Genomic DNA, 25,065 nt, shown 5'->3' on the forward strand with positions numbered 1-25,065 from the left:
CCCACAAAGGCAGACGCCACAGAGGCGCCACAGCCAGGTGAACAACGTCGACGTACCAAGACTGGCGAGGCCAGTCCGGCGCCACCAGAATCACCATGTGCGGTTCCGAGACCAATCTGCGAAGGAACCGGGATAGTAACTGAATCGGAGGAAAGGCGTACATCAGACGATACTGATGCCAAGGGGCGTCCGCCAACGGATCGCGCGTTCTTGCCACGAACCTTCCCACCTTTTGATTTAGCCGGGATGCAAACAGATCCACGTCTGGGGATCCCCACTTCGCACAAAGCATCTGAAAGACCTCCGGGTCTGGCGGCTCAGATAATCTGCCTGCCAATTCTCCACACCCGGAATGTGAACTGCCGAGATCGCCGGGACATGAGTCTCGGCCCAAGACAGAATGTCGGTCATCTCCCGGGCTGCTCGAGCACTCCTGGTGCCCCCCTGGTGGTTGATGTAAGCCACCGCGGTAGCATTGTCCGTCTGTATGCGAACAGGCAGGCCCTGGAGACGGTCCGACCACTGGAAGAGACAGAGTTTTATCGGTCGTAGTTCCAGCACATTTATCGGGAGGGAGGATTCCTCCTCCGACCAAGAGCCCTGGGCAGACAGGTTGCCCAGGACTCCACCCCAGCCCGACATGCTGGCGTCCGTGGTAACCACTGTCCACACCAACGGGCGGAAGGACTTGCCTTCCGCCACCGACGGGGTCTGGATCCACCACAGAAGAGCCAATCTGGTCTGGCAACTCAAGGAGACATCCAGATCCAAGGACTGAGGAAGTCTGTCCCACCTGGCCAGGATCTCCGTCTGGAGAGCCCACGTGTGGAACTGGGCAAAGGGAATCGCCTCGAAGTCCGACACCATCAACCCCAGGCCCTGCATGCAGGTCCTGAGTGACGAGGACGGATTGTCCCTGAGGGACCGGATTTCGTCCCGCAAAGTCCGGAGCTTGTCCTCCGGCAAGAATACCTTTGCCTGAGCAGAGTCCAGAACCATTCCCAGATAGGGAAGGCGAAGCGACGGAGACAACGCTGATTTCTGAACGTTGATAGTCCACCCGAACTCCTGGAGCGTCTGTACCGTGATGGAGAGATCGCGCACAAGGTCCTGACTGGCACGCGATCTCAGAAGCAGATAGTCCAGGTACCCCAGGACCGCAATGCCCTGGGCCCGCAGCAGGCCCAGGACCGGTGCCAACACCTTGGTAAACACCCTGGGTGCCGAAGCGAGACCGAACGGTAACGCCACAAACTGGTAGTGGTCCTCTGCGATAGCGAAACGAAGGTACCGCTGATGACCTTTGAAAATGGGGATGTGTAGGTACGCATCCTTCAGATCTATCGAAGCCAGGAATTCCCCTGGACTCAAGGAGGCCACTACCGAACGAAGAGACTCCATTCGAAACTTCCGAACACGCACGATGCGGTTCAGTGCTTTCAGGTCCAGAATAGCACGCACTTTGCCCTCCTTCCTGGGCACAGTAAACAGATTCGAATAGAACCCCCGAAACCTGTCCTGATGAGGCACCGGGACAATCACCCCCTGAGCAAGCAGGTCCTGCACCGCTTGATGCAGGTCCTGCAGACGCCCCGGAAGCAGATGGAGATTGGAGGGAAAGAATCTGTCCGCCGGCCTAGAAAGGAATTCGATCTTGTAACCTGATCGAACGATTTCCTGGACCCACCTGTCCGAAATCCGGAGCAGCCAAGGCTGGAGGAAACCGCGCAAACGTCCCCCCACCCCTGAAACGGGTGAGGGCGCCCCTTCAGGCAGAGGCTGATTGACCTGCCGATGCCGGTCTTCTGCTTACCCGCCCAGGGTTTCTTCTGGTTGCCCGGGCCTTGAAGGGCTTGCCCTTGGATTGGTTCCGAAAGGCACGAAAGGACCACTGAGTGGATCTAGGCGCAGAACCCCGCTTGCCTCGGAAAGACCTGTTCTTCGGGTTCTGGGGCAGCATAGTGCTCTTGCCCCCCGTGACGCCTTTCACCAGGGTATCCAACGCCTCGCCAAAAAGGCGAGAGCCAGCATAGGGAAAATCAGCAACTGTTTTCCGCGAGGACTGGTCGGCCGACCAGCTCTTTAGCCATATCAGTCGCCGGTTAAGTACCGCGACACTCGAGAGGCGAGCCACCAAGGGGGCCTCATTTAAGGCTGCATCACACAAATACATGACTCCTTGGTGGATCTGATCCACCATTTCCAGTCGGGCAGGCGGCACGTCATCAGACACAAGGTTGCTTCTGAGCATCTTAATCCAATCCGCCACCGCCTGAGCCACCATAACGGACGCGAAAACGGGTTTGAGCAGCGAACCCGCCACCGTATAGGAATGGCGGGCTAGAGACTCCAACCGCCGGTCCGTGGGATCCCGGAAAACCGGGGTATCCTCAGTAGGAACCAAGGTAGCCTTGTTCAGCACGGCCACAGTGTGATCTACCTGTGGAGGCACACACCATCATGATTCCGTAGCCGGCGCAAAAGGATAAAGCAGTTTGAACCGACTAGGCACCAGGAATGGACGTTTTAACGTGCGCCACATTTCATTAACAGTGTAATAAAATTCAGGTGGGCAGGGAAAAACCTGCACAGACTTGCGGGCCCTGTGCGTCCCAAATGAGGACACAACGTCCGGAGGACTGGGCTCATCCTCCAAATGTAAGGTTTCTTTAACAGAAACAATTAACTCATCCATGGTCGCCCGTTCTTCAGGTGACCCTGGGGAGGATGTATCAACACCCTCCACTTCAGCCTCCCACTCAGAACCCGGGGGGTCTAAGGATGAGCGGGACCCTGAAAAGGGCACGCTCGCAGCAGCAGCCATATCCCCATCTGAATCAGAAGAAAGAGACAGCCTGGGCCGTTTCCTCGCAGCCCGTTCAGACATCAGCATTTCCATATTTGCCACTAAAGTCGCAACTACAGCAGCCAGATCAGGTGGCAGCGGGGCCACAGGAGAACTGGGGCCCCCCACTAAAGCTGGAGGAAACTTGCTTTCCTGAGAATCCATGGCTCAAGATAATAAAAAACCACAGTGCAAAAAGGCAGTGTACTGTCCCCTTAAATAGCGCTGCGGAGTGCGCAGCCCACCGCTACTGTCACAGCTATGAAGACCCCCAAAAGGAGAAAAGAAACTGAGCCAGAAGCAGTATACAGAAGACAGACAGAGAGACAAACTGCAGAGCCCGCAGAGCGTTGCTACCTGTGGCCTTGCTGCCTGAAAGGAAAAGGAAATGCTGCTGGAGGGGGCTGGACTATAAGCCAGACCCTAGGGAAAATGGCTGCCCCATAGGGATGCATTGGAGGCTACGCCAAGATGGCCGCCGACATGCGGCCGAACCGATCGTTCCACCGCCCACAAAATGGCGGCGGATGGCGCCAAAACGACCTGTATACTCGCCCCAGAGGAGCCATACACGTGTGCACAGTAAAAACATGGCGGACCGCGCAAATTTTCCCCCGCAGCGGTCGCCGCACCACACATAAGTCTGCACCCCCAAACATGCACCTAAGGTGACACAGGGACAGGGACCCCCGGCAAACATACAGATCTGCAAAAGCGAACCCCGCAGGGATCGCACAGGGAGTCACACAGGCACAGATATGGGGACACACAGCAACACAGACTGCCACCCCAGGCAGAGGCCCCACACAGAAAAGTACTTACCTGTACCAGATGGCGTGGGGGAGCCTCTGTGCACGGATAAACCTCTGTCCTCATCTGACAGGGAGTGCCGTGAGCCAGGGACATGACGCTGCAGCACCGCAGACGAGTCCTGTGAGGTAGCCACCTCACGGCTGCATCCCTGCAACGAACAGGGATGGGTTGTTCTTAATGCCAGGGCGAACCATAGCTGAACGCTCGATGGCGGGCTGGGGGTGCATCTGACCCTCTGTGCCCTGGAGAACCAGGGCGGCCAGTCCGAATCCCAGCATCGCATGATCCATCTTCATCCGAAGAATAAACTAACACTAAAGCTGACAAAAATAAACAGCTAGTAAAGTGAGAGAAAAAAAACTGACATTTTTAAAGAAAATCAATAAAAGATTTAGGAAGGCTGAGACTGAAGCCCCAGCACAAGGTAAGCCTGACTATTCCTGACGCTAGGCAAATTAAAACTGAGCTGGGAGTGGTGATGCAGGGGGGGTATTGACCGAATGGGACAGCCCCTGTGGGTGTGTATATGCTAATGCCTTTTGTCTTTGGACTAAGTCTATATGCCTAGCTATTCCTAAGGATAGGAAGACAATACCCAACAGTGAGGACTTAGAGGAGGCGGCAACTGTCGGAGGACGTAAGAGAAAAAAAGATTTATCTAAAAAAACTTGCCAGGACCAGAGATCCCAGCAAGGAACTTAGGTCCTTACTCCTGACTAGGCAGAAAAAAAACTGACATCCTATAGCAGGGAGAGAGAGGATATACCCCCTGGGACTGCCCATAGGTGTGGCCAGAACTTTTTTCCTGCCTAGTGTCCTACTCCTGTAGGGGGCAGTATAACCCTACGGATATCAAGATATCAGTCCTGCGTCTGTCAATGAGCGACAGAGAAAAGGCAATTCCCTGCATAAGGGATGTTAGACACCGTCTTCCGGGAAGCCTTGTCGGCCGACCAGCTCTACAGCCACACAAGGCGATGGATTATCACTGCGACAGCAGATAAGTGTAAGACTAAAGGGGCCTCATCCAAGGCCACATCACACAGGCATAAAACCGCCTGAACAATTAGGTCCACCATCTCCAAAGTAGCAGAAGGGGTGGAATCAGCCACAAGCGTGCATCTGAGCACCTTAGTCCACTCCACCACAGCCTGAGAGACCATCACTGAGGGGAACACGGGCTACATCAAGGAACCTGCCCCCACATAGGAGTGGCGGGCAAGAGATTCCACCCGCCTATCCGCCGGGTCTCTAAGAAACCGGACAAGCCTCCATGGGCATCAGAGTGGCCTTGTGTAATCTGGATACCGTGTGGTCCACAATCCAGTGCGAATCGGTTGGAGACGCAAAGGGACAACGGTACGGAAACCGCTTAGGTACTACAAAGTTGCGCTTCAGATTGCGCCACTGTTCGTTTACCATTTCATGAAATTCGGCGTGACAGGGAAAAACCTGAACCGATTTCTGGGTTCTGCGGGTCCCAAAAGACGACCGCTTACCCTGCTGGTGGGGCTCATCCTCCAAATGCAGCGGTTCTTTTACAGAACTATGAGCGCAGCCATAGCAGCGCGATCACTGGCCGTCCTGGCGGGGGAAAACTTCCTCCTCCTCCACCTGAGAGGACTGAGACCCCTCAGGGGGTACACTGTCCGTGGCAACCATGACAGAATCTGAATCAGAGGAAGGTGAAGGCCTGGGCCTTCTTCTATAAGTGCGCTCAGACATCAGCAGATCCCCCTTTGATGTGAAAAATCGTGAGTGCAGCAGTAAGGGAGCTGGGCACAGAGGATTCAGGAGTACCTGAACCCTCCATCAGAGCTGGGGGGAATTTGCTGTCCTGGGAATCCATTAAGAACACACTTAAAACTTTTATGGCGCTGGCCCTTTAAATCACGACAGCCGCGGATCGCACCGCTTCCGCAATAATGGAAGAAATAGCACAAGTTTGAAAAACTCCAGGAAAAAAATAGCCAGCATGAAAAGTACCCAGAAGAAGCTTAAAAGCTCCCAGAAGTACGTGCATACAGTTACCCATGCCGCAGGATCGATCAGAGAGTCTGAGGAGAGGAAGTGATTTCACTCTGCTAGAGGACTAGACTAAGGAAAAATGGTTGCCAATGAAAGTCTATGGGGAGGCTCCGGGAAAATGGCCGCCGAGCACATGTGAGAAAGGACCTTGCCACAACAAAGATGGCGCCGAAAAGGGCGCGATTTTGCTACAGGGAGGAGTGCTATTGCCCATACATGAAGCCAAGCAAGCTGCCCACATTAAAAATGGCGGCCACGCGGTTTTTCACCCGCAGCGTGCTCCACACACACACACACATCTGCCACCCCAAAGTACTCCAAACACCCACAGGGGAGAGGGACCCCGCAATCCCCCCCCAGCGCAGCATAACCGCTACAGCGCCCCCACAGGGACCGGGAGGGACACACGGGAGGTACACCGACAGACGTGATGGAACAACAGACACCTAAAGAGACTGCCATTCCCAGCACAGAGGCCCCACAGACACCCCCCCGACAGACAATGCCACAGTCAGAGGGGAACATGGTACTCACCGACCAGCGATAGCGTGGGTGCCGCCGTGAGACGGGGAGCCTCCCACCCCGGGTGGGGGTAGCGTCAGCTGAACAGGACGCTAGCTACACGCGGCGTACCGCAGTAGAGAGATCCTAGCAAAGTGGCCACTTCGTGGGCTTTGTCCCTGGGGACAGGGACAGGGACAGGTCGTTTGCGAGGCCTGGGCGTACGCATAGCCTGCTAAACGCTCGATGGCAGGCTGGGATTGCATAAGGTTCTCTGTCCTGGGACACCAGGACAACCAGTCCGATTCCCAGCTCCGTAACGCTGTAGTCTTCCGAAGTCTGACTAACTAAGCGCAGGAACAAATAAAAAGCTACTAGTGCAAAGAAAAACACTACATAAAATGTAATAAAACAGAGAAAAGGCTGAGACTGTAGCCCCAGCACAGGGAAGCGTGCCTACTCCTGTCTAGGCAAAAGACAAACTGAATTGGGAATGAGGCTAGCTGGGGGTATTGGACCAGAGGGACAGCCCCCTCTAGGTGTGTCTATGCAAAGTTTTGTGTTTTTAACAAAATCTTCTGCCTAGCTTACTCCTGTGGATAAGAGGTCCATACCCATTGGTGAAGACTATATGAGGGGCGGCGACTATCAGAGGACGTAAGAGAAATAACAGAGTTCAGATGTATGTTACAGAGCAAAGGGGTGAGTAATAGAAAGTTCAGAAGTAACAACAGCGCTAAGTAGTAAGTAAAGCAGCATTCAGTATTAACGCAGTGCTCAGTAGGAAGTAACTCAGGAGTCAAAGTACACACAAGTATCGACACTGTAGGCAACATGAAATGGACGATCCTTTTAAGGCGTTTGCACAGGCATTTTGCCACTCTGCAAATCACAGCAGCAAAGTGCCTCCAACTGCATGGAAGGGTTGTGATCTATCAGTCAGATACCCACGATTGATTGGTAGAATTTGATCAGCCAGTGCGTACTTCTAGCCTAAAGAGTCAGAAAGTTTAAATTAAAGGAGTTGTAGAGGCAGAAGGTTTTTTTTATCCTAATGCATTCTATGCATTAAAATAAAAAGTCTGTGTGTAGCAGCCAGCCCAGCACCCCCTAATACTTACTTGTGCCCCATCTCTGTCCACGAGTCTCTTGCCCGTCTGGGACTCTCCCTCCTGATTAGTTCAGACACGACAGCGGCGCCATTGGCTCCCATGGTTGTCAACTAAAGTCAGTTAGCCAATCAAGAGAGAGGGGGCGGAGACAAACGGCAGCTTCGGGTCTGAATGGACACACGGGGTTGCAGCTTGGCTCGGGTGCCCCCATAGCAAGCTGCTTGCTATGGGGGAACTCAATAGGAGGGAGGGGCCAGGAGCAGCAATGAGGGACCAGAGAAGATGAGGATCCAGGCTGCTCTGTGCAAAACCAATTGCACAGAGGAGGTAAGTATAACAACATGTTTGTTATTTATTTTTTTTAAACAAGATTTTACAATCACTTTAAAGAAGCGTTCCAGGCACCTATCAAAAAAAAACAAAAGTCAGCAGCTACAAAAGGTGTTCTGTTGACTTTTAAAAAAACAGCCACTCACCTGTCTCAAACTCAACCTAGCCATCTTCATCCCCTGTCCTCCCTCAGCGACAACTTCACTATGGGTACCTGGCTGTGATTGTTTGTGGCTTGACAGCCCGGTGCCCACTGTGCATGCGCGACTCGTGCTGTGCATCCTGAATTGTGGATGCAGTCCTCTGGGACCTGTCAGTGTCCCAGAAGATTGCAGGGGGAGGGAGGAGCGGAAGTGGAAGCAGGTACCTGTGAAAATCAGGTACCTCCTCCTTAAAAGCGCCAATTGTGCAAGAGGAGCAGGGGAAAAGCCTCCCCCTTTCGGTGGAGTTCCGCTTTAAGTCCTGCTACTAAAGGTAAAACAGGACTTACAGAGCAGGCTAAATAAAGGGTGTTCGGCATTTTTTTAAATGGAGCGATTACAGATATAATCTATGAAATGCGCATCAATAGCATCTAAACAGCAGAAAACAGTTCTTTGAATTGAGTCTTTATGTATTTTAATTTTCAAATAAAAGCCACATGGCTTAGCCACTTTAAATACTTACTACTGCCTAATGACCGAGCTGGTGATGCAGACTTAAAGGCTGGGTGATCAATCTTCTCTTTTGGTGAAAACACTGAAAGAGCACAACAGAATAGTTTTGAAATAAAGAAATATTATACAGACATTTATATTTAGTACGAATATTTGATATTTACCTAGTATGGCAATAGCAGCCCCTGCTAACAATGTGAACAAAGTGAAGAAAATCATCTGGTAAGAGTTCAGGAAGTGATGGAAGAAGCCCTGGCCCATGGTATAAGGCACTGAAGAGAACAAAGACAGTCAATAGCTGGAAGTGGTGGGAATGTAAACAATATTCAGCTTCATGTGATCAGTAGGATAAAGTGTAAACGATGTACATATAAATTTAAAAAGGTTCTTTCATTAAAATTCTATATGTATCCTTCACTCTCCAAAACTACTGTAAGTATAACTCCTGCCAACTACGCTGCTGGCCTGCTGCTTTCTGAACACAGGAGGTGGGCTGCTCGGCACAGGCACCATTCAGAGAATGCTTTGCATTTTCTAAATTAATTCAAACCGCTCTGATTGAACAAGGTGGAGAGTATGATGTTACCACTTTGCTTCTCCAATTCATCCATTCAGAGAATGCTCTGCATTCATTAAGGAAATGCAAAGCATTCTCTAAAAAAACGCCTGTGCTGCGCAGCCAACCTCCTCTATTTAGAAAGCAGCCGGCAGCTGCTCGGCACAGACCCCCAGAAGCAAGTGGAGATCACTGGACTAGCGGTGCTTACTTCAGTGGTTTCCAGCTTCCAGAGACATCGGACAGGTATGGTAAATACAGGTTTACCCTGGTCCAAGCTGAACCAATGTAACTTTGTAAAAAATATCTATACCTGGAACTCCTCTAACATTTAATGGAAACAAGGTCAATATTTTAGACCTGAAAACTAAAAGTACAAATATTATGATGCTTGCTTTGCTGTCTGTAAAATTGCCAGACCCCCAGAATATAACACTTCAGACCACTACAAGTGATGAAGAGTGTTAAACTGCTTAAATTCGTAAATAGAAAGAACAAACTCAAACTGCAGAAATATCACATAACACTGTAAGGAACAATAGTATAGTGCACACATACCATTAAGTGGGCCTGTAGCGGACATCAATCTAATCGGGATGTTGATGGTTTGATCAGACATGTAACTGGAAATGGTTAGTGAGGTAGATAGAGAGCCCTGGTTTAAAACCTGCACATCAGATATACCAACTTCATAAGTTACAAAGCTGGGCAACCCGGTATATTTTTCTTTTTGATAGACAGTAATGATGGATAACTCTGGCTTCACCTGCAGAATAAATAACCAAAGTAAATAATGTGTTTTTTTCCACTACTGTGCAATTAGTGATAAGCCAGCAGGAATTATGAGCGTTGGAAGGAAGCTCGCAAGCTTCGACAATATTAGTCCTAGAAGTTCTTGCAATGTATAATGGATAACAGCCTATTTTTGAAGTGACAGAGTTACTTTAAGGCACATGTAGCTGTGAAATAAAAGATCAGTTTGCAAAGGATTACTTCCCCTCTCCTCAAAAGGAAGCAGTACCAACCAATCATCATAATTCAGTGACAAAAAAAAAGAAGAGGAATTCACCTTTGTAACATGTTACACACATATTCAGGGTGTAAAATTTAACATTCACAGAGTTCTGTGAATGTGAAAACTTCAAGTACCGACAGCCTTTGTGGCTGTTGGCTTGCGGTTCTCAATGAACTACCAGGGCGCTGTTAAGGGCTCTAGCAGTTTATTGAGTCTTCCTGTCAGTGTGCAACTACCTGCCCATATCAGAGGCACAGACAGACAGCTACACAGACAGTCTGCAGGATCGTGGCATTGTATCCACGATTTGCTCATCATGATTACAATGCTTTACAGGTTCCTAACAAAAAAAAAAATAAATGCATATTTTTTAACCACTTCAATACAGGGCACTTTTCCCCCTTCCCGTCCAGGCAAATTTTCAGCTTTTAGCGCTGTTGCATTTTGAATGACAATTGCATGGTCATGCAACACTGTACCTACACCAAATTTATGTCATTTTTTTCCCCCCACAAATAGAGCTTTCTTTTGGTGGTATTTGATCACCGCAAGGATTTTCTTTTCTGCTACACAAATAAAAAAAGACCGAAAAGTTTGGAAGTTTTTTTGTTTATGTTATAAATTGTAAATAGATACGTTTTTTCTTGCACTGATGAGCACTGATGAGGCCGCACTGACAGGCACTGATGGGGTGGCACTGATATGCAGCACTGGAAACTGATAGGCGGCACTGATAGGCACCATTGGTGGGCACTGATAGGCAGCACTGATGGGCAATAATTGGCACTGGTTGGCGGCACTGATCGATGGCAATGATGGGCACTGGTGGGCAGCACCGATAGATGGCATGGGGTGCAGCACTGATGGGTAGGGCACCACCGGCAGGCTCCCTGAGCCCTGATTGCTATCCCTGGTGGCCATGGTGGGCATCTCTGGGGTCATGGGTGGGCATCCCTGGTGGTTCTAGTGGCACCCCTCTCCCCCCCCCAAGGGTCTGCACTGGTAATCAATGCTTTGATTTGGTAATCAATGCTTTGATTACCAGCACAGACCCCCCCCCCTGCCTGTCAGGTACGAACTGAGGAAAGCCGATCAACGGCTCTTCCTGTTTACTATGTGACCAGCTGTGATTGGACAAGAGCCTACGTCAGTAGATCGGAGATGCGGTGTGTAAGAGTGCCCGGGGGGGCGCGCAGAACGCATTATCCTGCCGCCGTCATATGACGTCCGGTCAGGATAATGAAACCACCTTCCCGCTGTCAATTGCCTATAGGGCAGGCGGGAAGTGGTTAATCTGCAAAAAAAAAAAAAAAAAAAAAAAAAAAAAAGAAAGATAAGAGGAAGACAAAGAAGTAGTCAGACTGATTGCCATTTGTTACTGCAGATAAAGTATGAAACATTTAAAATAAAAAAAAAAGACAGACATAGTGAATAGAAGGCTAAAGATGCAATAACATATCTAAGAGACATTTCTCCTGTATGCAGATGCAGTTGTTTCAGCAGTTCAAGTATAAAGTGCTTATCCAGGCAAAGTCACTCCCAAAGCATTAAACCAGGAGAAGCTACTAAAAGAAGGCATTCAGAAGTGACTGCATAAATGTTTAGATTCCCTGTGAAAATCTCCAGGAGCCCTGAAATAAAAAAGTACCCTGTAATGCACACCCTGACTAACTTTGGTCTACAGTTCAGGCCCACCCCGGGCCGGCACGGGGGCGGTCACCTGCCCTGGGCGGAGTGTTGAGGGAGGCGCGGGAGCTTTGGCTCCTCCTGCATCTTAGTGCATGGTTGACAGTGTCACTCAAATGATCTGGCCAAAGTTGTTGCTGACTGTCCTAGCCCGCTGGTCTGCCCTACACCTGTAGTGCTTGCTTCTGTATTATTTCATCATTCCAGGACTGGTCTCAGCATTTTTTGACAGCTTCTGTTCCCACCCACTATCTGTAGCACTTCCCTAGACTTTGTGCTACAGGTCTGATAGGTGGTGGGCGGGCCAGGGGCAGAGAAATAAGCGGTCAGAAAATGCAGAGACTAGAACGGGAATGATGAAAGAATACAGAAGCACTACAGGTGGTAGGCTGGGACAGAAGCCGTCCGAAAATGCCGGCACTAGACTCCAGCAGATGAAAAAATGCTGAAGCACTACAGGTGGTGGGCGGGGACAGAAGTCGTCACGCTGGGACTAAACCTGGGTGGATCTAATATCACTGACTAAAGTATTGCAGGTATAGTACAATTTTGTTCTGCTATGGTTGCAGATTCACAGAGTCCTCAGTGGACTTAATAGTTCCTAAAGTGACTTTATGCTATTGGATTAATTTAATAATCGGAGGCAGTGTGCTTTATGCATTTGCTTACTTAGTATTAGGGCTCATTTACACTTGCAGGTGAGGCTGAGCTTCATTTTAACCACTCCCTTCCTCTCCCCCTAAAGCGGCAGAGGCAGCAGCTGGGGGTGTTCAGATGCCACAGACATAATGCTTTGTATTGAGGCTGCAGGAAGAATTATACCCCCTGCCACCTTCAGTGTACACTACTGCCTTAATGCAACTCATTCAGGTAAATGAGGCCATGCTGCAACCTCTGCGCAACTGCAAGCGATGCCTGCATTTGCATTACAGTAGTGCTGCATTTAGGGAATTAAAACAGGTGGTGAGGAGGTGACATATCACCTCCATATTGCCTGGCAAACACCTCTAAAAAGCGATCTCAGCAGTCCTTGCCACATGTGTAAACAAGCTCTTACTGCTGGATTCAGTTGTACTTGACAATATTTAAAACCTACTTTATTATCTTTTATTATTAATGATGTCCTTTAACTACTTCACCCCTGGAAGGTTTTACAGGGTTGTTCTTCCAGCTCTCAACCAAAGGCGCTAGAGAGCCCCCAAATTCAGGTGCTATATAAACATGCATACTTGCACTTCTCGGTGCCTGGTAATGGTTTGCTAAACACAAGTGTTTTTAAAAAGGTCACATGGGTCATCACTTTAGGGATTTACAAATTACTGTGACTTGAACTCTTACCTCAAGGTTTTTCAGCAATTCAGCAGTTCCAAATATCTTAACATTGGTGGTAGGATAATGACTGCTTAAAAGAAGCTCCTTCTGGTTGGTATAAAATCCAGGGTAGACAGGAACATGTGCACTTGTCTGCTCCTGGTACACATTAATTCCCAGGATGGATGCTGTTACAGTAAGTGATGTGTCCCCGATGCTGATTTGTTTTAGCTGGCCCTCTGAAAGCTTCTGTCTACCAAGGGAACAGATGTAGTGACCTAGATATCACAGAAGACCATAATTAGGAAACCTGCTGGTTTTACAGAGACATAACAGCTTTAGCAAGTGTCAAGAAATAGCAGAAGTTCCGAGTAAGTGGCAGACACATTTTTACAGAGTGACAGTACAAAGAATAATACAAAAAAAAAAAAGAAACAGTAATGTGGAACTATAGTGTTAATTTTTTTTTATATATCAATGTCAAAGAGATCAACTTAATATTACCAATTTATAATTAAAGTGCATCTATGCCCAGACTATGGTCATTTACCTGTTACAAACCACTAAAAGGATTGAAAACAAGCTACCACTGACTTAATTATACTCAAAGATCATCCATAAACACAAGACTCTAGAGCAGACTTTCCCAAGCAGGGTTCCATGGAACCTGGGGGTACCTCCAAGAGGATGCTAGGGGTTCTTTGAGGAAAGGGCATTGGAAGACTGATCTCCTTTCTTAATTGATATATAGAAAGTTCATTGAGGGGAGAGTGAGAGGTGCCTACCCGTGCTGGCTAGAATTCCCCCTTAAGCCTCAGACACAGTGTTTTTTTTTCGTTCAACCCAGCAGAGCTGAACTAAAAAATAAAAAACGGACAGCTCAGGAGAATCTGCTGTATTAACTATCTGACATTAGAACAGCGATCTCCTCTGCTGTGCTATTGTGTTCAGACAGAGGGACAGCCCCACAGCAGGTACACTCTGGTCACCGCTCTCAGCCATTGGCTGAGAGCACTGATCGGGTGCTGATCTGCATACTTTTTTTGGTCATGCCCCTTCAACAGAAGCCAGTAGGAATTGCTCCAGTACACACGGGCTGAATGTCGGAAGGTTTCTATTGAACCGGCCGATGCTGCTCACGATTCCGCCCATATGTACTAGGCTTAAGTCTAAAGTCTGGAGTGGAGCTGCAGCGAGCAGAAATGGGGAAAAAAAAAAAAATATTTTGACTTGCATAAAATTCTTTATCTTGGAGTAAAGTACAGAACACAATACTTGTATTGTACTTGTACAAACCATTGGTTACATGCAGGCTACCTTCAGGTGATTGGACATTGGCAAAAAAACTTGCTATGGACTCAGGAAGACATTTCCCTGTAAAAGACGAGAAAAGACTCCTTACAAGAAAGGGCTGCCAGCTAAGAAACACATCTAACAAGACATAATGGCACTCAGTGGTGTAGCCTTGTTAAGGGATCTCTCTATACGATTCAAGGAGAGGTTTCTGCAGTATAAACCGCACCGGATTGGGATCCAAGATGACACAGAGAGTCAAATTGGGGGATTTATACGAGCAGCTCCCTAAAGTCTTAAGCATTGTAAAGCGAGAGGTTTCTGGAGGAGATTGGATAAAGCAGGACTATGTCTTAAGGGTACTTAGGGCTAGATGCTGGTCAAGACCAGAGTGAAGAAAGGAAAAAATATGAAAAAAAGTATTCTCTGTGACTTAGTTGTCTGTCCCCCACATCAGCCAAACACAATCAGAGATACTCCTATCCATCACAAGGGATGCCAGCCTGTCATGCTGGAGAGGAGTCTCGGGCACCCTATAAGTGCAGCAGATTTGGTCTTTGGAGGAGTCATCTCTTTCTCAACATCTTTAAACTACTGGTGACTTTAGCAGTCTCTGCAGCATTGGACTAGCCTAAGGTCATCAGATTTGGATTCAGTTGGAAAGGCCACAGTGGTGGCATACATCAACCATCAGGGGGGAACCAGAAGACCTGCCATAGAAAGGACAAAAAAGATTGGATCCTGTCCTGAGCAGTAAACATTCCTTCCTGTCATAGGCAGAACTACATGTTCTCATCTTCTCCACCATGTACATCCCAGACAAACAATTGGCAGGCAGCCTTTTTCAGCCTGGACCCAGGGGAGTGGTCTCTATACCCAGAGCTGTTCCAGAACCTGTGTTGCAGATGGTGGATGCCAGATTATGGACCCCAGCAGATTTAACAAACTGGACAGGTTTGTCACCAGGTGCATTGATCCTCTATCAGAAACAGTGGACCAGCTCATTTCCCTGAGGACCTGCACTGCACCAGATGAAACGCACGTAGGATGAGGCTAGTGGCATATGATGTTTTATGCCCGCTGTTAATCCTCAGTGTAGTGTGTTTTGCCTTATGTTACTCAGATTTTTAATAAATCATTTTAGCATACTACTCTATATTCATCTGTTCTTTCTCCTACCCTTTATTACTTTGAGCTGCTGGCTTTGGATAACCAGAGAAGATCATGGAGGCAGTGGAGTCAGAGGTATCCTGAGTGGTGGCGCCCCCCAATGGGATGATTATTGTGCGGTTGATCTATCATTTGGAGATCATTACGGTTTGGTAAGGGAACTGGCACGCTTGTCTGTGAGGTAGACTTTCATCATTTTAAAAATTTCACATTTGGACTTTTTACAGATTTCTCTGAAGTTTACTTTGTTTATGCATACGTGAATTGTATGTTATGGGACTGTTAGTTCACCACTTGATGCGCATTGTTTATTATCGGTTAATATGAGTTAACTATTTTTTCACACACATTTGTATTGATTACTAAATGGAAATTGGTTTTGCGCACCTTTTAGATTCGTAATCTTTGAAATTCTTTTGTGTCCGGAATATAGGCTGCTGCAATAACTCTTTTTGCACAATTTTTTTGTGTTCATAAAAAAAGATGGGAAGGCATTCCATCAATTCCACCGCTCTGGACTGGATTTGGGCTCTACCAGAATGTCAGGATCTTCGGTCTCAAGGACACTAGCTGTTGAAGCCAAGGTTTTCAGAGACAGGCATCTCTGAATCTGTTATTCCACAGATGTGAAGCTAGAAAGGTTCCTCCTCGTAAGGTCTACCACTGAACATGGAAAACATACTTCTCCATGGGATCTGTGCTTCAGAAACCATTGTTTGAACCCGAGATACATTCTTCCTTCTGCTCTACGCTACAAGGTGGTGTTCCCTGTAGCCAATCAGGGTCTGTCTGAAACAACTGATTTTCTGCAGTTTCGAATGATAATGTTCTAAATGCTCAAGGCTGCCATATACTAATATACTATATGATCTAGGCTGTCTAGACTAAGTGAAATAAGGGAACATGTCTTTTTTTTTTTTTCATTTCACAGCAGGAAAAAAACATCTACTACACCCAAACAGCAGTGACTGAGCACAAGATAAACATACTGATTGCTAAGCTTTTCACTGTACAAAAACGGTAAACTTTTTAATAAGTCCATTAGTCCAGTCTTGAATATTTTAGTGGGGATTTGTTATTGCTCAAAAGAGGGACTCGAGGTGTGGACCTATACCTGTTACCATGGAGGAGCCTGAAGTAGATGTTCACATTCTGTGACGAACCATTATGAAGGAAAAAAAATATAAATAAAAAAACCCAGAGGATTTGTCTTGGTGTCAACATACCCTAATCTTTCTTTGCCATGCTGTGTGAAATGTTAAAAATTATAGCAGCAGGATATACTTTCTCAGGAGCACAAGGAAACAGTAAAATACACTGCCAGAAGCACCATAGACCATGAAATTCAAATGAACCATATTTACCTGAGTCAATATCAAAGTCAGTATTAGCAGAAAAGACTTCAGATGCTGGAATTTCAAGATTCTGATCTTTAAACCTTAAGTGGCAGTTTATTATGTTTTCTGGATGAAGATCCTGTATGGCTTCCATCTGGGCTGCTGAACATTCTCCTGCAAATAGTAAAGACATTTTCACAAGACGACTACTTTCTGATGAATAAAAGTAATTCATATTTTCAGCACTTTCTAAAAATCCTTTGCAAACATTAAAAAGAGAAATATTCTGTCAAACAGTAACGTGACAGTCCATATGTAACTACACCTATGGATATTAGCACAAATATAAAATTGCTTTGTCATGTGACAGATTGATGCATATGCATTACCACTACCCAGCTAAGGCTTATTTTCCCCACTGTGCTGAGTAAATAAATATTGCATTTTTACTATTATGCTACATGTTAAACCTGCAAAGCCTACAATTAGGAATTTTAACTTAGAGTACAGAACTTGATACAGGCTATATGCCAGTACCTTTAGATGATAGAACAATGACAAAGTTTGCTGGGACTGCCTCCCAATGTATACATATAACACTGTCCAACTCTTGAGGCTCCAGTCTGTTGGCAAGCAAAAATGTGATCACAGAGGAAAGAGGGGAGGGACCTTCACTCTGCAGTGTACTCCAATATATGTAATTTATAGGTGCATCAAAAGTCCTATTAGCTTAACTGTACAGTAGATGCCATTTTTAGACCATGGAATGTTACCAATAATTCACGGGGTAGGCAACAAACCAGCCAAAATGACAGTAACAGGCCACAGAAAAAGATCACTTGATGCTATAAAGGCCAAATAACCCCAACACCTCTTTGAGAATGGCCTCAGACAGGGAAGGAGGGACTCGTTCCCTGAGTGATCAAGTCCTAGAAAAAAGGAAAAATTATTACCCAGTAAGGTGGAGGAAGGAATTCCATAGAAGGACCACCCTGCAAAAAAACGTCTTTCCAAAGGAAGATGTGGTAGGTAGCCAGAGATGGCAGTCCTGGCCTCAATAGTAGGAGAAGTGAAAACTATTCAATATGCCTTTAAAGCAGGACATGGGGAGAGAGAAAGAAGCGCTCTCACAAAAGATGATCAAGGAAGAGCACATAAGAAGCAAGATGGCTTGGCTTCTAGGTAACTTTGCCCACTTATAGCAAAATGAAAAAAAAAAAGGAAAAAAAAAAATGGGATTTTTGACAAATCCATTTCTCTGATGTTCACTGACTGACACAGCTCCTCATCTTCAATGACCGTATGGGTTATACTGACTACGCCTATGGGGCAGTCCCAGGGGGTATACTCCCACTGTCTGCTATAGTTATTCAGTTTTGTTATAAGCAGTATCCGAAGAGAAAAAACCCAACTCCATAGAGGAGCGGGTGCTGTGTCTGTCAATGAACATCAGAGAAATGGATTTTACAGTAAGTCAAAAATCACATTTTCTGTTCCATTCATTGACGGAAACAGCTCCTCATCTTCATGACTATATGGGACGTCCCAAAGCAGTGTCAAACACGAGGAGTGGGGAACAGTAAAAAAAAAAAAAAAAAAACTTTCCCCAAGGCTAAACATAGCCAACCAGGAAACCTGGTGCTCAACTATCAACAACTGGAGCTCACTTGAAAAAAATATAAAACAAACTCAAAGAGGACAAGTCCTCTAAACAGCAGCCTGCAAAACCTTGCGGAAAGGAAGCATCTGCAGATGGCAACACATTCACCTTATAACACTTTGTGAACGTGTGCACAGATGACCATATAGTCGCCTTGCAAACCTGCAGCACTGACGCCTGATGAGTGAAGGCCCAGGAGGCACTAAGCGCCCGAGTAGAGTGCGCCTTACCAGGGAAAGGAGAAACCTGACCCTTGATGGAATAAGCCTGAACCACAGTCTGTCTGATGCATCTGGTAAAGGGTACAGCAGAAGCAGCCAACCCTTTGCGAAGACCATCCGTGAGGACAAATAGTGAGTCTGACTTTTAAAAGACTCCATAGCTGCCAGGTACACCCTTATTGCCCAAACCACATCCAGGGAATGAAAAGCAACTTCCATAGGATGCTTAGACCTGGGACATGGGGAAGGCAACACAATGTCTTCATTCAAAAGAAAAGCAGAAACGACGGACATGGACGAAGAACCACCTTATCTTTGTGAACCACAAGGTAGGGTGAACGGCAAGACAGCGCCGCCAGCTCCGACACCCTATGCGCAGAAGTGACAGCCACCAAAAAGGCCACCTTCTGGGATAACATAAGCAGGGGAACCTCCCAAATATCTTCAAAGGGAGGCTTCTGGAAAATGAACATCAAATTGAGGTCCCACGGCGGCAACGGAGACCACACTGGAGGAACCAAGTATCTCCCTCCCTGGATAAAGGTATGCACTATGGCATGTGTGGCCAATGGAAGTTAAAAGAAGAAAACCGCCAAGGCCGAGACCTGGCCCTTGATGGTACTCAACCCCTCGGAGGAAAGACCAGATCAAAGTCACCGAAAAGGAGCGAGGGTGAACCCTGAGGAATTCACACCACGCAATGCAAGTCTTCCAAGTACGAAGGTAAATCTTCCTAGAAGTAGATTTTCTATTTTTTAACAGCGTAGGAATCACTGACAACCTCTATCCTTCAGCACCTGGCTTTCAACAGCCAAGTTGTCAAAGCCAGCGACTGTAAAGCAGGATGGAAGATTAGCCCTTCGGACAGCAGATCTTCCCTGAGAGGAAATTTCCAAGGGGCATCGTCAACCAGCCATTCTGGATCGGCGTACCAAGACTGGCGAGGCCAGTCTGGAGCCACTAGGAGGACTGGAATCCCTTCTGCCTTGATCCTGCCCAGGAGTCTAGGCAGAAGTTTGAGAGAAGGAAAGGGGTAAATCAGACGATACTGTCTCCAAGGAGCCACTAATGCATCTGTGGCGTCGGCTAGAGGATCCAAAGACCATGACACAAACCTCTGCACTTTCCTGTTGAGGCAAGAGGCCAACAGATCCACCTCGGGAGTACCCCACCGCCGGAGATACAACTGATGAAACCTCTCTGGATGAAGTGACCATTCCCCCTGATCCAACACCTGTCAACTGAGGTAATCCGCCTGCCAATTTTCCACCCCTGGAATGTGTACAGCAGAGGGGGCTGGAATGATTAGTTCTGCCCACCTGAGAATGCTGGCTACTTCCTGAGCCGCCAGGACACTTCTTGTGCCCCCTTGGTTATTGACATAGGCTGTGGCATTGTCTGATTGAATCCATACCGTACACCCCTGGAGACAACTTGTCAAATGTACCAGACAGTCTGATCACTCGGAGCTCCAGTACATTGCTCAGTAGCCTGGACTCTTCCAGAGTCAAGACCCCCTGAGCACACTGTGCCGAGGACGCCTCCCCACCCGGACAGTCTGGCGTTTGTGGCGACGACCATCCAGTACAGGGGAAGAAATTATTTTCCCTGACGAAGTGCCGGAGAACGAAGCCACCAAACCAGGGACCCCCTCGTACTCTGGCTCAACTGGATCAGATTGTCTAGAGACTGAGGATCCTTGTTCCATTTCACCAGAATCTCCTTTTGCAGAGATCTCGTGTGGAACTGCAAATGGAACCACCTCGAAGGTAGACATCATAGGGCCCAGCACCCGCATGCAAGTCAAAAGAAATGACCGTCTGCTGGACAGTAGAAGCTAAATTGCCTCCTGCAATTTCTGAAGCTTTACCAGAGGAAGAAATACTCTGGCTGAGGCAGAGTCAAGCATCAGACCGAGATAGTCCAGGCTCGTGGAAAGAACCAGAGCAGGTTTCTGAAGATTCAGAATCCAACCAAAATTCCCTCAGAGTTTGCAGAGTAATTTCCAAGTTGGGCAACAGAGCAGTCAAAGACTCTGCTTGCAAAAGCAGATCGTCCAGATACCCCAGTATCCCTATCCCCCGCTGCCGCAGAAATGCTAGCACCAGGGCCAAAACCTTTGTGAATACCCCCAAAGGAGCGGAGGCGAGACCAAAGGGTAATGCCACAAACTGATAGTGCTCCTTGCCCAAGGCAAAACGGAGAAAGCGCTGGTCGGTGGCACATCGGGATGTAAAGGTAGGCGTGCTTGATGCCGATGGAAGCGAGGAAATCCCCTTGATGTAGTGACTCCACTGCCGTGCAAATGGATTCTATTCGGAACTTCTATACCCGCACAAAGCAGTTTAGCTCCTTGAGGTCAAGAATTGGACACACCTTGTGTTCCTTCCTGGGAACTGTAAACCGGTTTAGTAAAAACCTTGAAAACGTACCGAAGTCGGAACCGGAACAATCAAAAGTAACGCGATCTGGGGACAAGTGTAGGTTGGAAGGGAAAAACCTTTCCAGGGGATATGATGGAAACACAATCTTGTAGCCGCAGCAAATGACTTCATGGACCCACTTGTTCTGGATCAGGTAGGTTCAGAGATCTGGAAACCAGCAAAGACTTCCCCCCATCCCAGATACGGGTGAGGGTGCCCCTTCATACGGTGAAAGACTTGCCCGCAGGTCTGGTAGAACCCGCTCGTGGTTTGCCGGACCAAGACCTCTTAGAACACCTGGGGGAGGCCCTGAAGGGCTTAGATCCCTTGTCTTGAGACCCTGAAGGAGGAAAAGGCTGATTGTGAGCCGAAAAGAAAGGCCCCAGTCTGCGACGGGACTCCTTACCCTTGAAAGCCTGAGGAAGAAGAGTACTCTTTCCCCCTGTGAGGCCTTTGATGATGTCATCCAAGGAAGCTCCAAACAAGCGATCCCCCACAAATGGAAGATCGGATAAGGCCTTCTTAGAAGCCTGGTCCACAGACCAGCATTTCAGCAAGATTATACGCAGCAGGACCACTGCTGAGACAGACAATCTAGAAATCAAGGGAGCGACATCCAAAGAGGCGTCACAGACAAACTGTAGCCCTTGGACCAACTGATCCGCCAGATTCGAAAAGGCAGGGGGTAGCTGTTCCCCCCTCCAGGTCCCAGTGTAGAGGCTTTGCCCACTCTGTCATAGCTAGCGATATCATGGCAATAGTAAATACTGGTCCAAGTGCCGAACCGGCCACAGTGAACATATGGCGGGTCAAGGCCTCCGACCTCCTATCAGTCGGGTCTGTGAAGACTGGGGACTCTTCAACCAGGATGACAGCGGCTTTATTCAACCTGGAAACCAGGGAATCCACAACAGGAGGAACCATCCATTTTTTAAGGAGGGAATCCTCACAGGGGTACCGCATTGCAAAATGCTTAGGGATTGCAAATGTGCGTTTCAGGCACCCCCACTGTTTTGTGACAATATTGTAAAAGGTGGTGGGAAAGGAGATCACCTTTGCGAATTTTGAGGACCTGTGGGTGCCAAAGGTGACCCGCGACTCAGATGTTGCGCTAGACACATCTTTTGTTTCCCGCACGAATACAATCAGTGCATCCACTAGCGCCTTTTCATGTGTGGCTAGAGGAACTATCTGAGCACGCAGGGTGCGTGGACGCAGACCCTGAAGGTTAATTTGCATCCGCAGCGGCCCAATCAGATTCTGGATCTGATGAGACAGAGGAAATTAGTGAAGGCAGAGGGGAATCAGGTGGTGAAATATGCTCCAGGGAGAGGTCAACCTAAACAAAAGAAGTGTACAACACTGCAAGGGACACCCCAACATGCTGTCGGCACCACAAGGCCTAGCACAGAGCACTACCACTGCAATAGCAGAGAGAGGGAGAGGAAAAACCCACAAAAGGACTCACCACCGCCGGTCAGGTACTCTCAGCCTGAACTGCACACCATGCGACGATCAGGAAGAGGAATATCCAGGGATCAGCACTAGAGGCTGAGGAAGGGCTCCCCCCACCGAATCACTGACTCCAAAATAATGGCCGCCGCTATTTTCAATGGGAAACTATAGGAAAATGGCCGCTGAGGCTACACAAACATGGCATTCGATCTGTAGCTTAAAAGGCTACAAGAAAATGGTGGCTCCACACAGCTCCCGGGAACCCCAGCAGTACAAAAAAAAAAAAAAAAAAAAAACGCTTCCAACAGGCAGGGGGGCCCCAGGAGATGCCCCCACCACCAGCCCCCCCCCCCCAAAGGAACAATCGTTCGGTCGCTGGGGGTGTGGGCAGATGGGGGGGGGGGGGTAAAGGCCTGCATTAGACGACTGAGAAAAGGGGGGGGGGATGCCAACCTTCCCAAGAAGGGGCCCATGTCCACCCCAAAACCTTCCAAGGGTAGAGGAGGGACAGCTACTTACCACACCAGGAACAGGGTGGGCAACGCTCTGGACAGACCACAGCTCCATCGTAAAAAAACTAAATACCTATAGCAGAGAGTGGGAGTATACCCCCCCAAGGACTGCCCCATAGGCATAGTCAAGTTTTTGTCTGCCTAGTGTCCTAGTAGGGGACAGTATAACCCATAAAGTCATTAAGATGAGGAGCTGTGTCTGTCAGTGAACGAAAGAGAAAAAGGAGGGAAACAAGGTAGAACTATGGTTGCCAGAGGCAACAGATAGGGAGCTCTGTTCTTACACAAAACGTTTTAAGATGGTAACCCCTCAAGAACACAAGGAGAGGGCTCTGCAAAGGCAAGAGCAATCAAATAAGGCCCCAGAGGGTCACAGTAGGCAACAAGGAAGAGCAACTTCTTGCACAAAGAGCGCAAAGAAGTGCAAGAGCCAAGATGTTAGGAAGAAAACATACAAAGTCGAGCCAATACCCGTGTGTACTAAGGACTAGGTAAATCCAAACAGACAACGTTGCAAGATAACAGGAATACATTTAAGGATGGCATTCCCTATAACTACACTAGGTGAGGACTACTTCACATGATAGATTGCAGAGTATGGGGAAAGCAATCTGCATGCCCCAAGGAAATAGGAGCACCCAACCTAGAGGTTGGATCGTGCCTATTTCTTGGATACCAGTAAGTAAGAGATGTTGAGAGATATATGGGCAAGTGTCTGTAGAGCAGTCATATAACTGAAGATTTTGGTGAGAGAAACAATCAAAGTTCAGTGGCACCCACAGGTGAGAGCATGTGGACATGATAAAACATGCGGAAAGGAAGCACTGAGTACAAAGGTTATGTAACCTTTTCTAGTACTATGCTGGTGAATAGAGAAAGACTGGTACAAAGGCCAGGCTTTTGAAAAGGCGAGAGCAGAAATGGTTCATAAAATGAGCAACTTGGTAAGCAGAGTAAGCTGGAGCAGAGTCTGAGGGTTGTATGGCAGGGAGATATGTTGTATGGCAAAAAGGCTCTATATAGTGCAGCTAACCTTCCCACATAGTGAGGAGAGTCCCACTGACCCTGAGTGGGAAAAAAACAGGGCACAGACTGACTCCAGTCTAACAGCAGAACTCGAGAGAAATTTTCATGAAGAGCCAACCAAGAGGTGCTAATGAGAGCATGTTCCTAAACATGGGACCAGACAAAAATGATGTGATGAGGAGAGAAGAGAATAAGAATATCAGGATTAGGAAGAAGGATGAGGGGTCAAAACAAAGGGAGAAGACAAAGTGTGGGTATGGTATTTTGTCAGCAATGCAAGGGTTACATCGATGTGTAAATAGATATCACAATCACATTGCATTCATGATTAATTCTAGAAAATAAAAAAAAATTCTCATGAGAGCGAGAACTGCAGGTCAGTTCCTAAAAAAAAAAATTCTCATGACAGTGAGGACTGCAGGTCTACTTTTTTTTTTTTAAAACAACAAACATTTCTATACTTGCCTGCTCTGTGCAATAGAATTGTACAGAGCGACCCCGATCGTGCTCAGCTTGGGTCCCCCGTCGGTGCTCCTGGCTACTCTTGCTGGTGCCCTAACCAGGAAAAAGATGGTCATGAGGGCACTCATGCAGGCTTGCCCTGAGCCCAGCTGCTGTGTCCATTGACACAGACAGTGAGACTAGGCCCCACCCCCGGTCACTGGAGTTGATTGACAGGAGCAGAGGCCAATTGCTCCGTCTGCTATCTGCCCGATGAGGAAGGAGACAATGGCGAGAGCTGCTGCTCTAATGCATGTCAGTGGTTTGGATCAGGCTTAGGTAAAAATATGGGGGGGTGGGGGAGACACACATGTGGGAGGAACCTGCTGCAGAGGTGTTTTTCTTACCTTAATGCATAGTATGCATTAACGTAAAACACACTTGAGGCTTTATAACCACTTTAAGCCCATGATGGGACATGTGTCCCTAAAAAAACAAACAGTCCTATGCAGGATGTGGAATATCCTTGCAATTCTTCCTACAGTGGAAGAAAATAACCACCCTTTGTGATTATAAAAGCTGCGAGGAGGAGAAAACTACAGCAATAGAGACTTTGTACCTCTGATCAGACAGAATGAAATAAAGGACTTGGACGTCTCTGCTCTAAGTTGGAG

General features: G+C 47.7%; 1 protein-coding gene across 1 annotated transcript in view; it reads right to left on the reverse strand.

The window, feature by feature from the left end:
• The window catches only part of NUP210 (nucleoporin 210), a gene marked incomplete at its 5' end in the record, with an annotated part of 331,314 nt that overhangs the window by 15,852 nt on the left and 290,397 nt on the right, over nucleotides 1-25,065 (reverse strand). The window contains 5 exons of the mRNA XM_082265210.1: nucleotides 8,296-8,367; nucleotides 8,450-8,557; nucleotides 9,400-9,607; nucleotides 12,881-13,131; nucleotides 16,681-16,824. Coding sequence (XP_082121336.1) covers nucleotides 8,296-8,367; nucleotides 8,450-8,557; nucleotides 9,400-9,607; nucleotides 12,881-13,131; nucleotides 16,681-16,824 — 783 coding nt within the window. The remainder of the gene's footprint in view (nucleotides 1-8,295; nucleotides 8,368-8,449; nucleotides 8,558-9,399; nucleotides 9,608-12,880; nucleotides 13,132-16,680; nucleotides 16,825-25,065) is intronic.

The sequence above is a fragment of the Pelophylax lessonae genome (assembly GCF_965119305.1).
Source record: "Pelophylax lessonae genome assembly, chromosome: 8".
In the NCBI taxonomy this organism is placed as follows: Eukaryota; Metazoa; Chordata; class Amphibia; order Anura; family Ranidae; genus Pelophylax; species Pelophylax lessonae.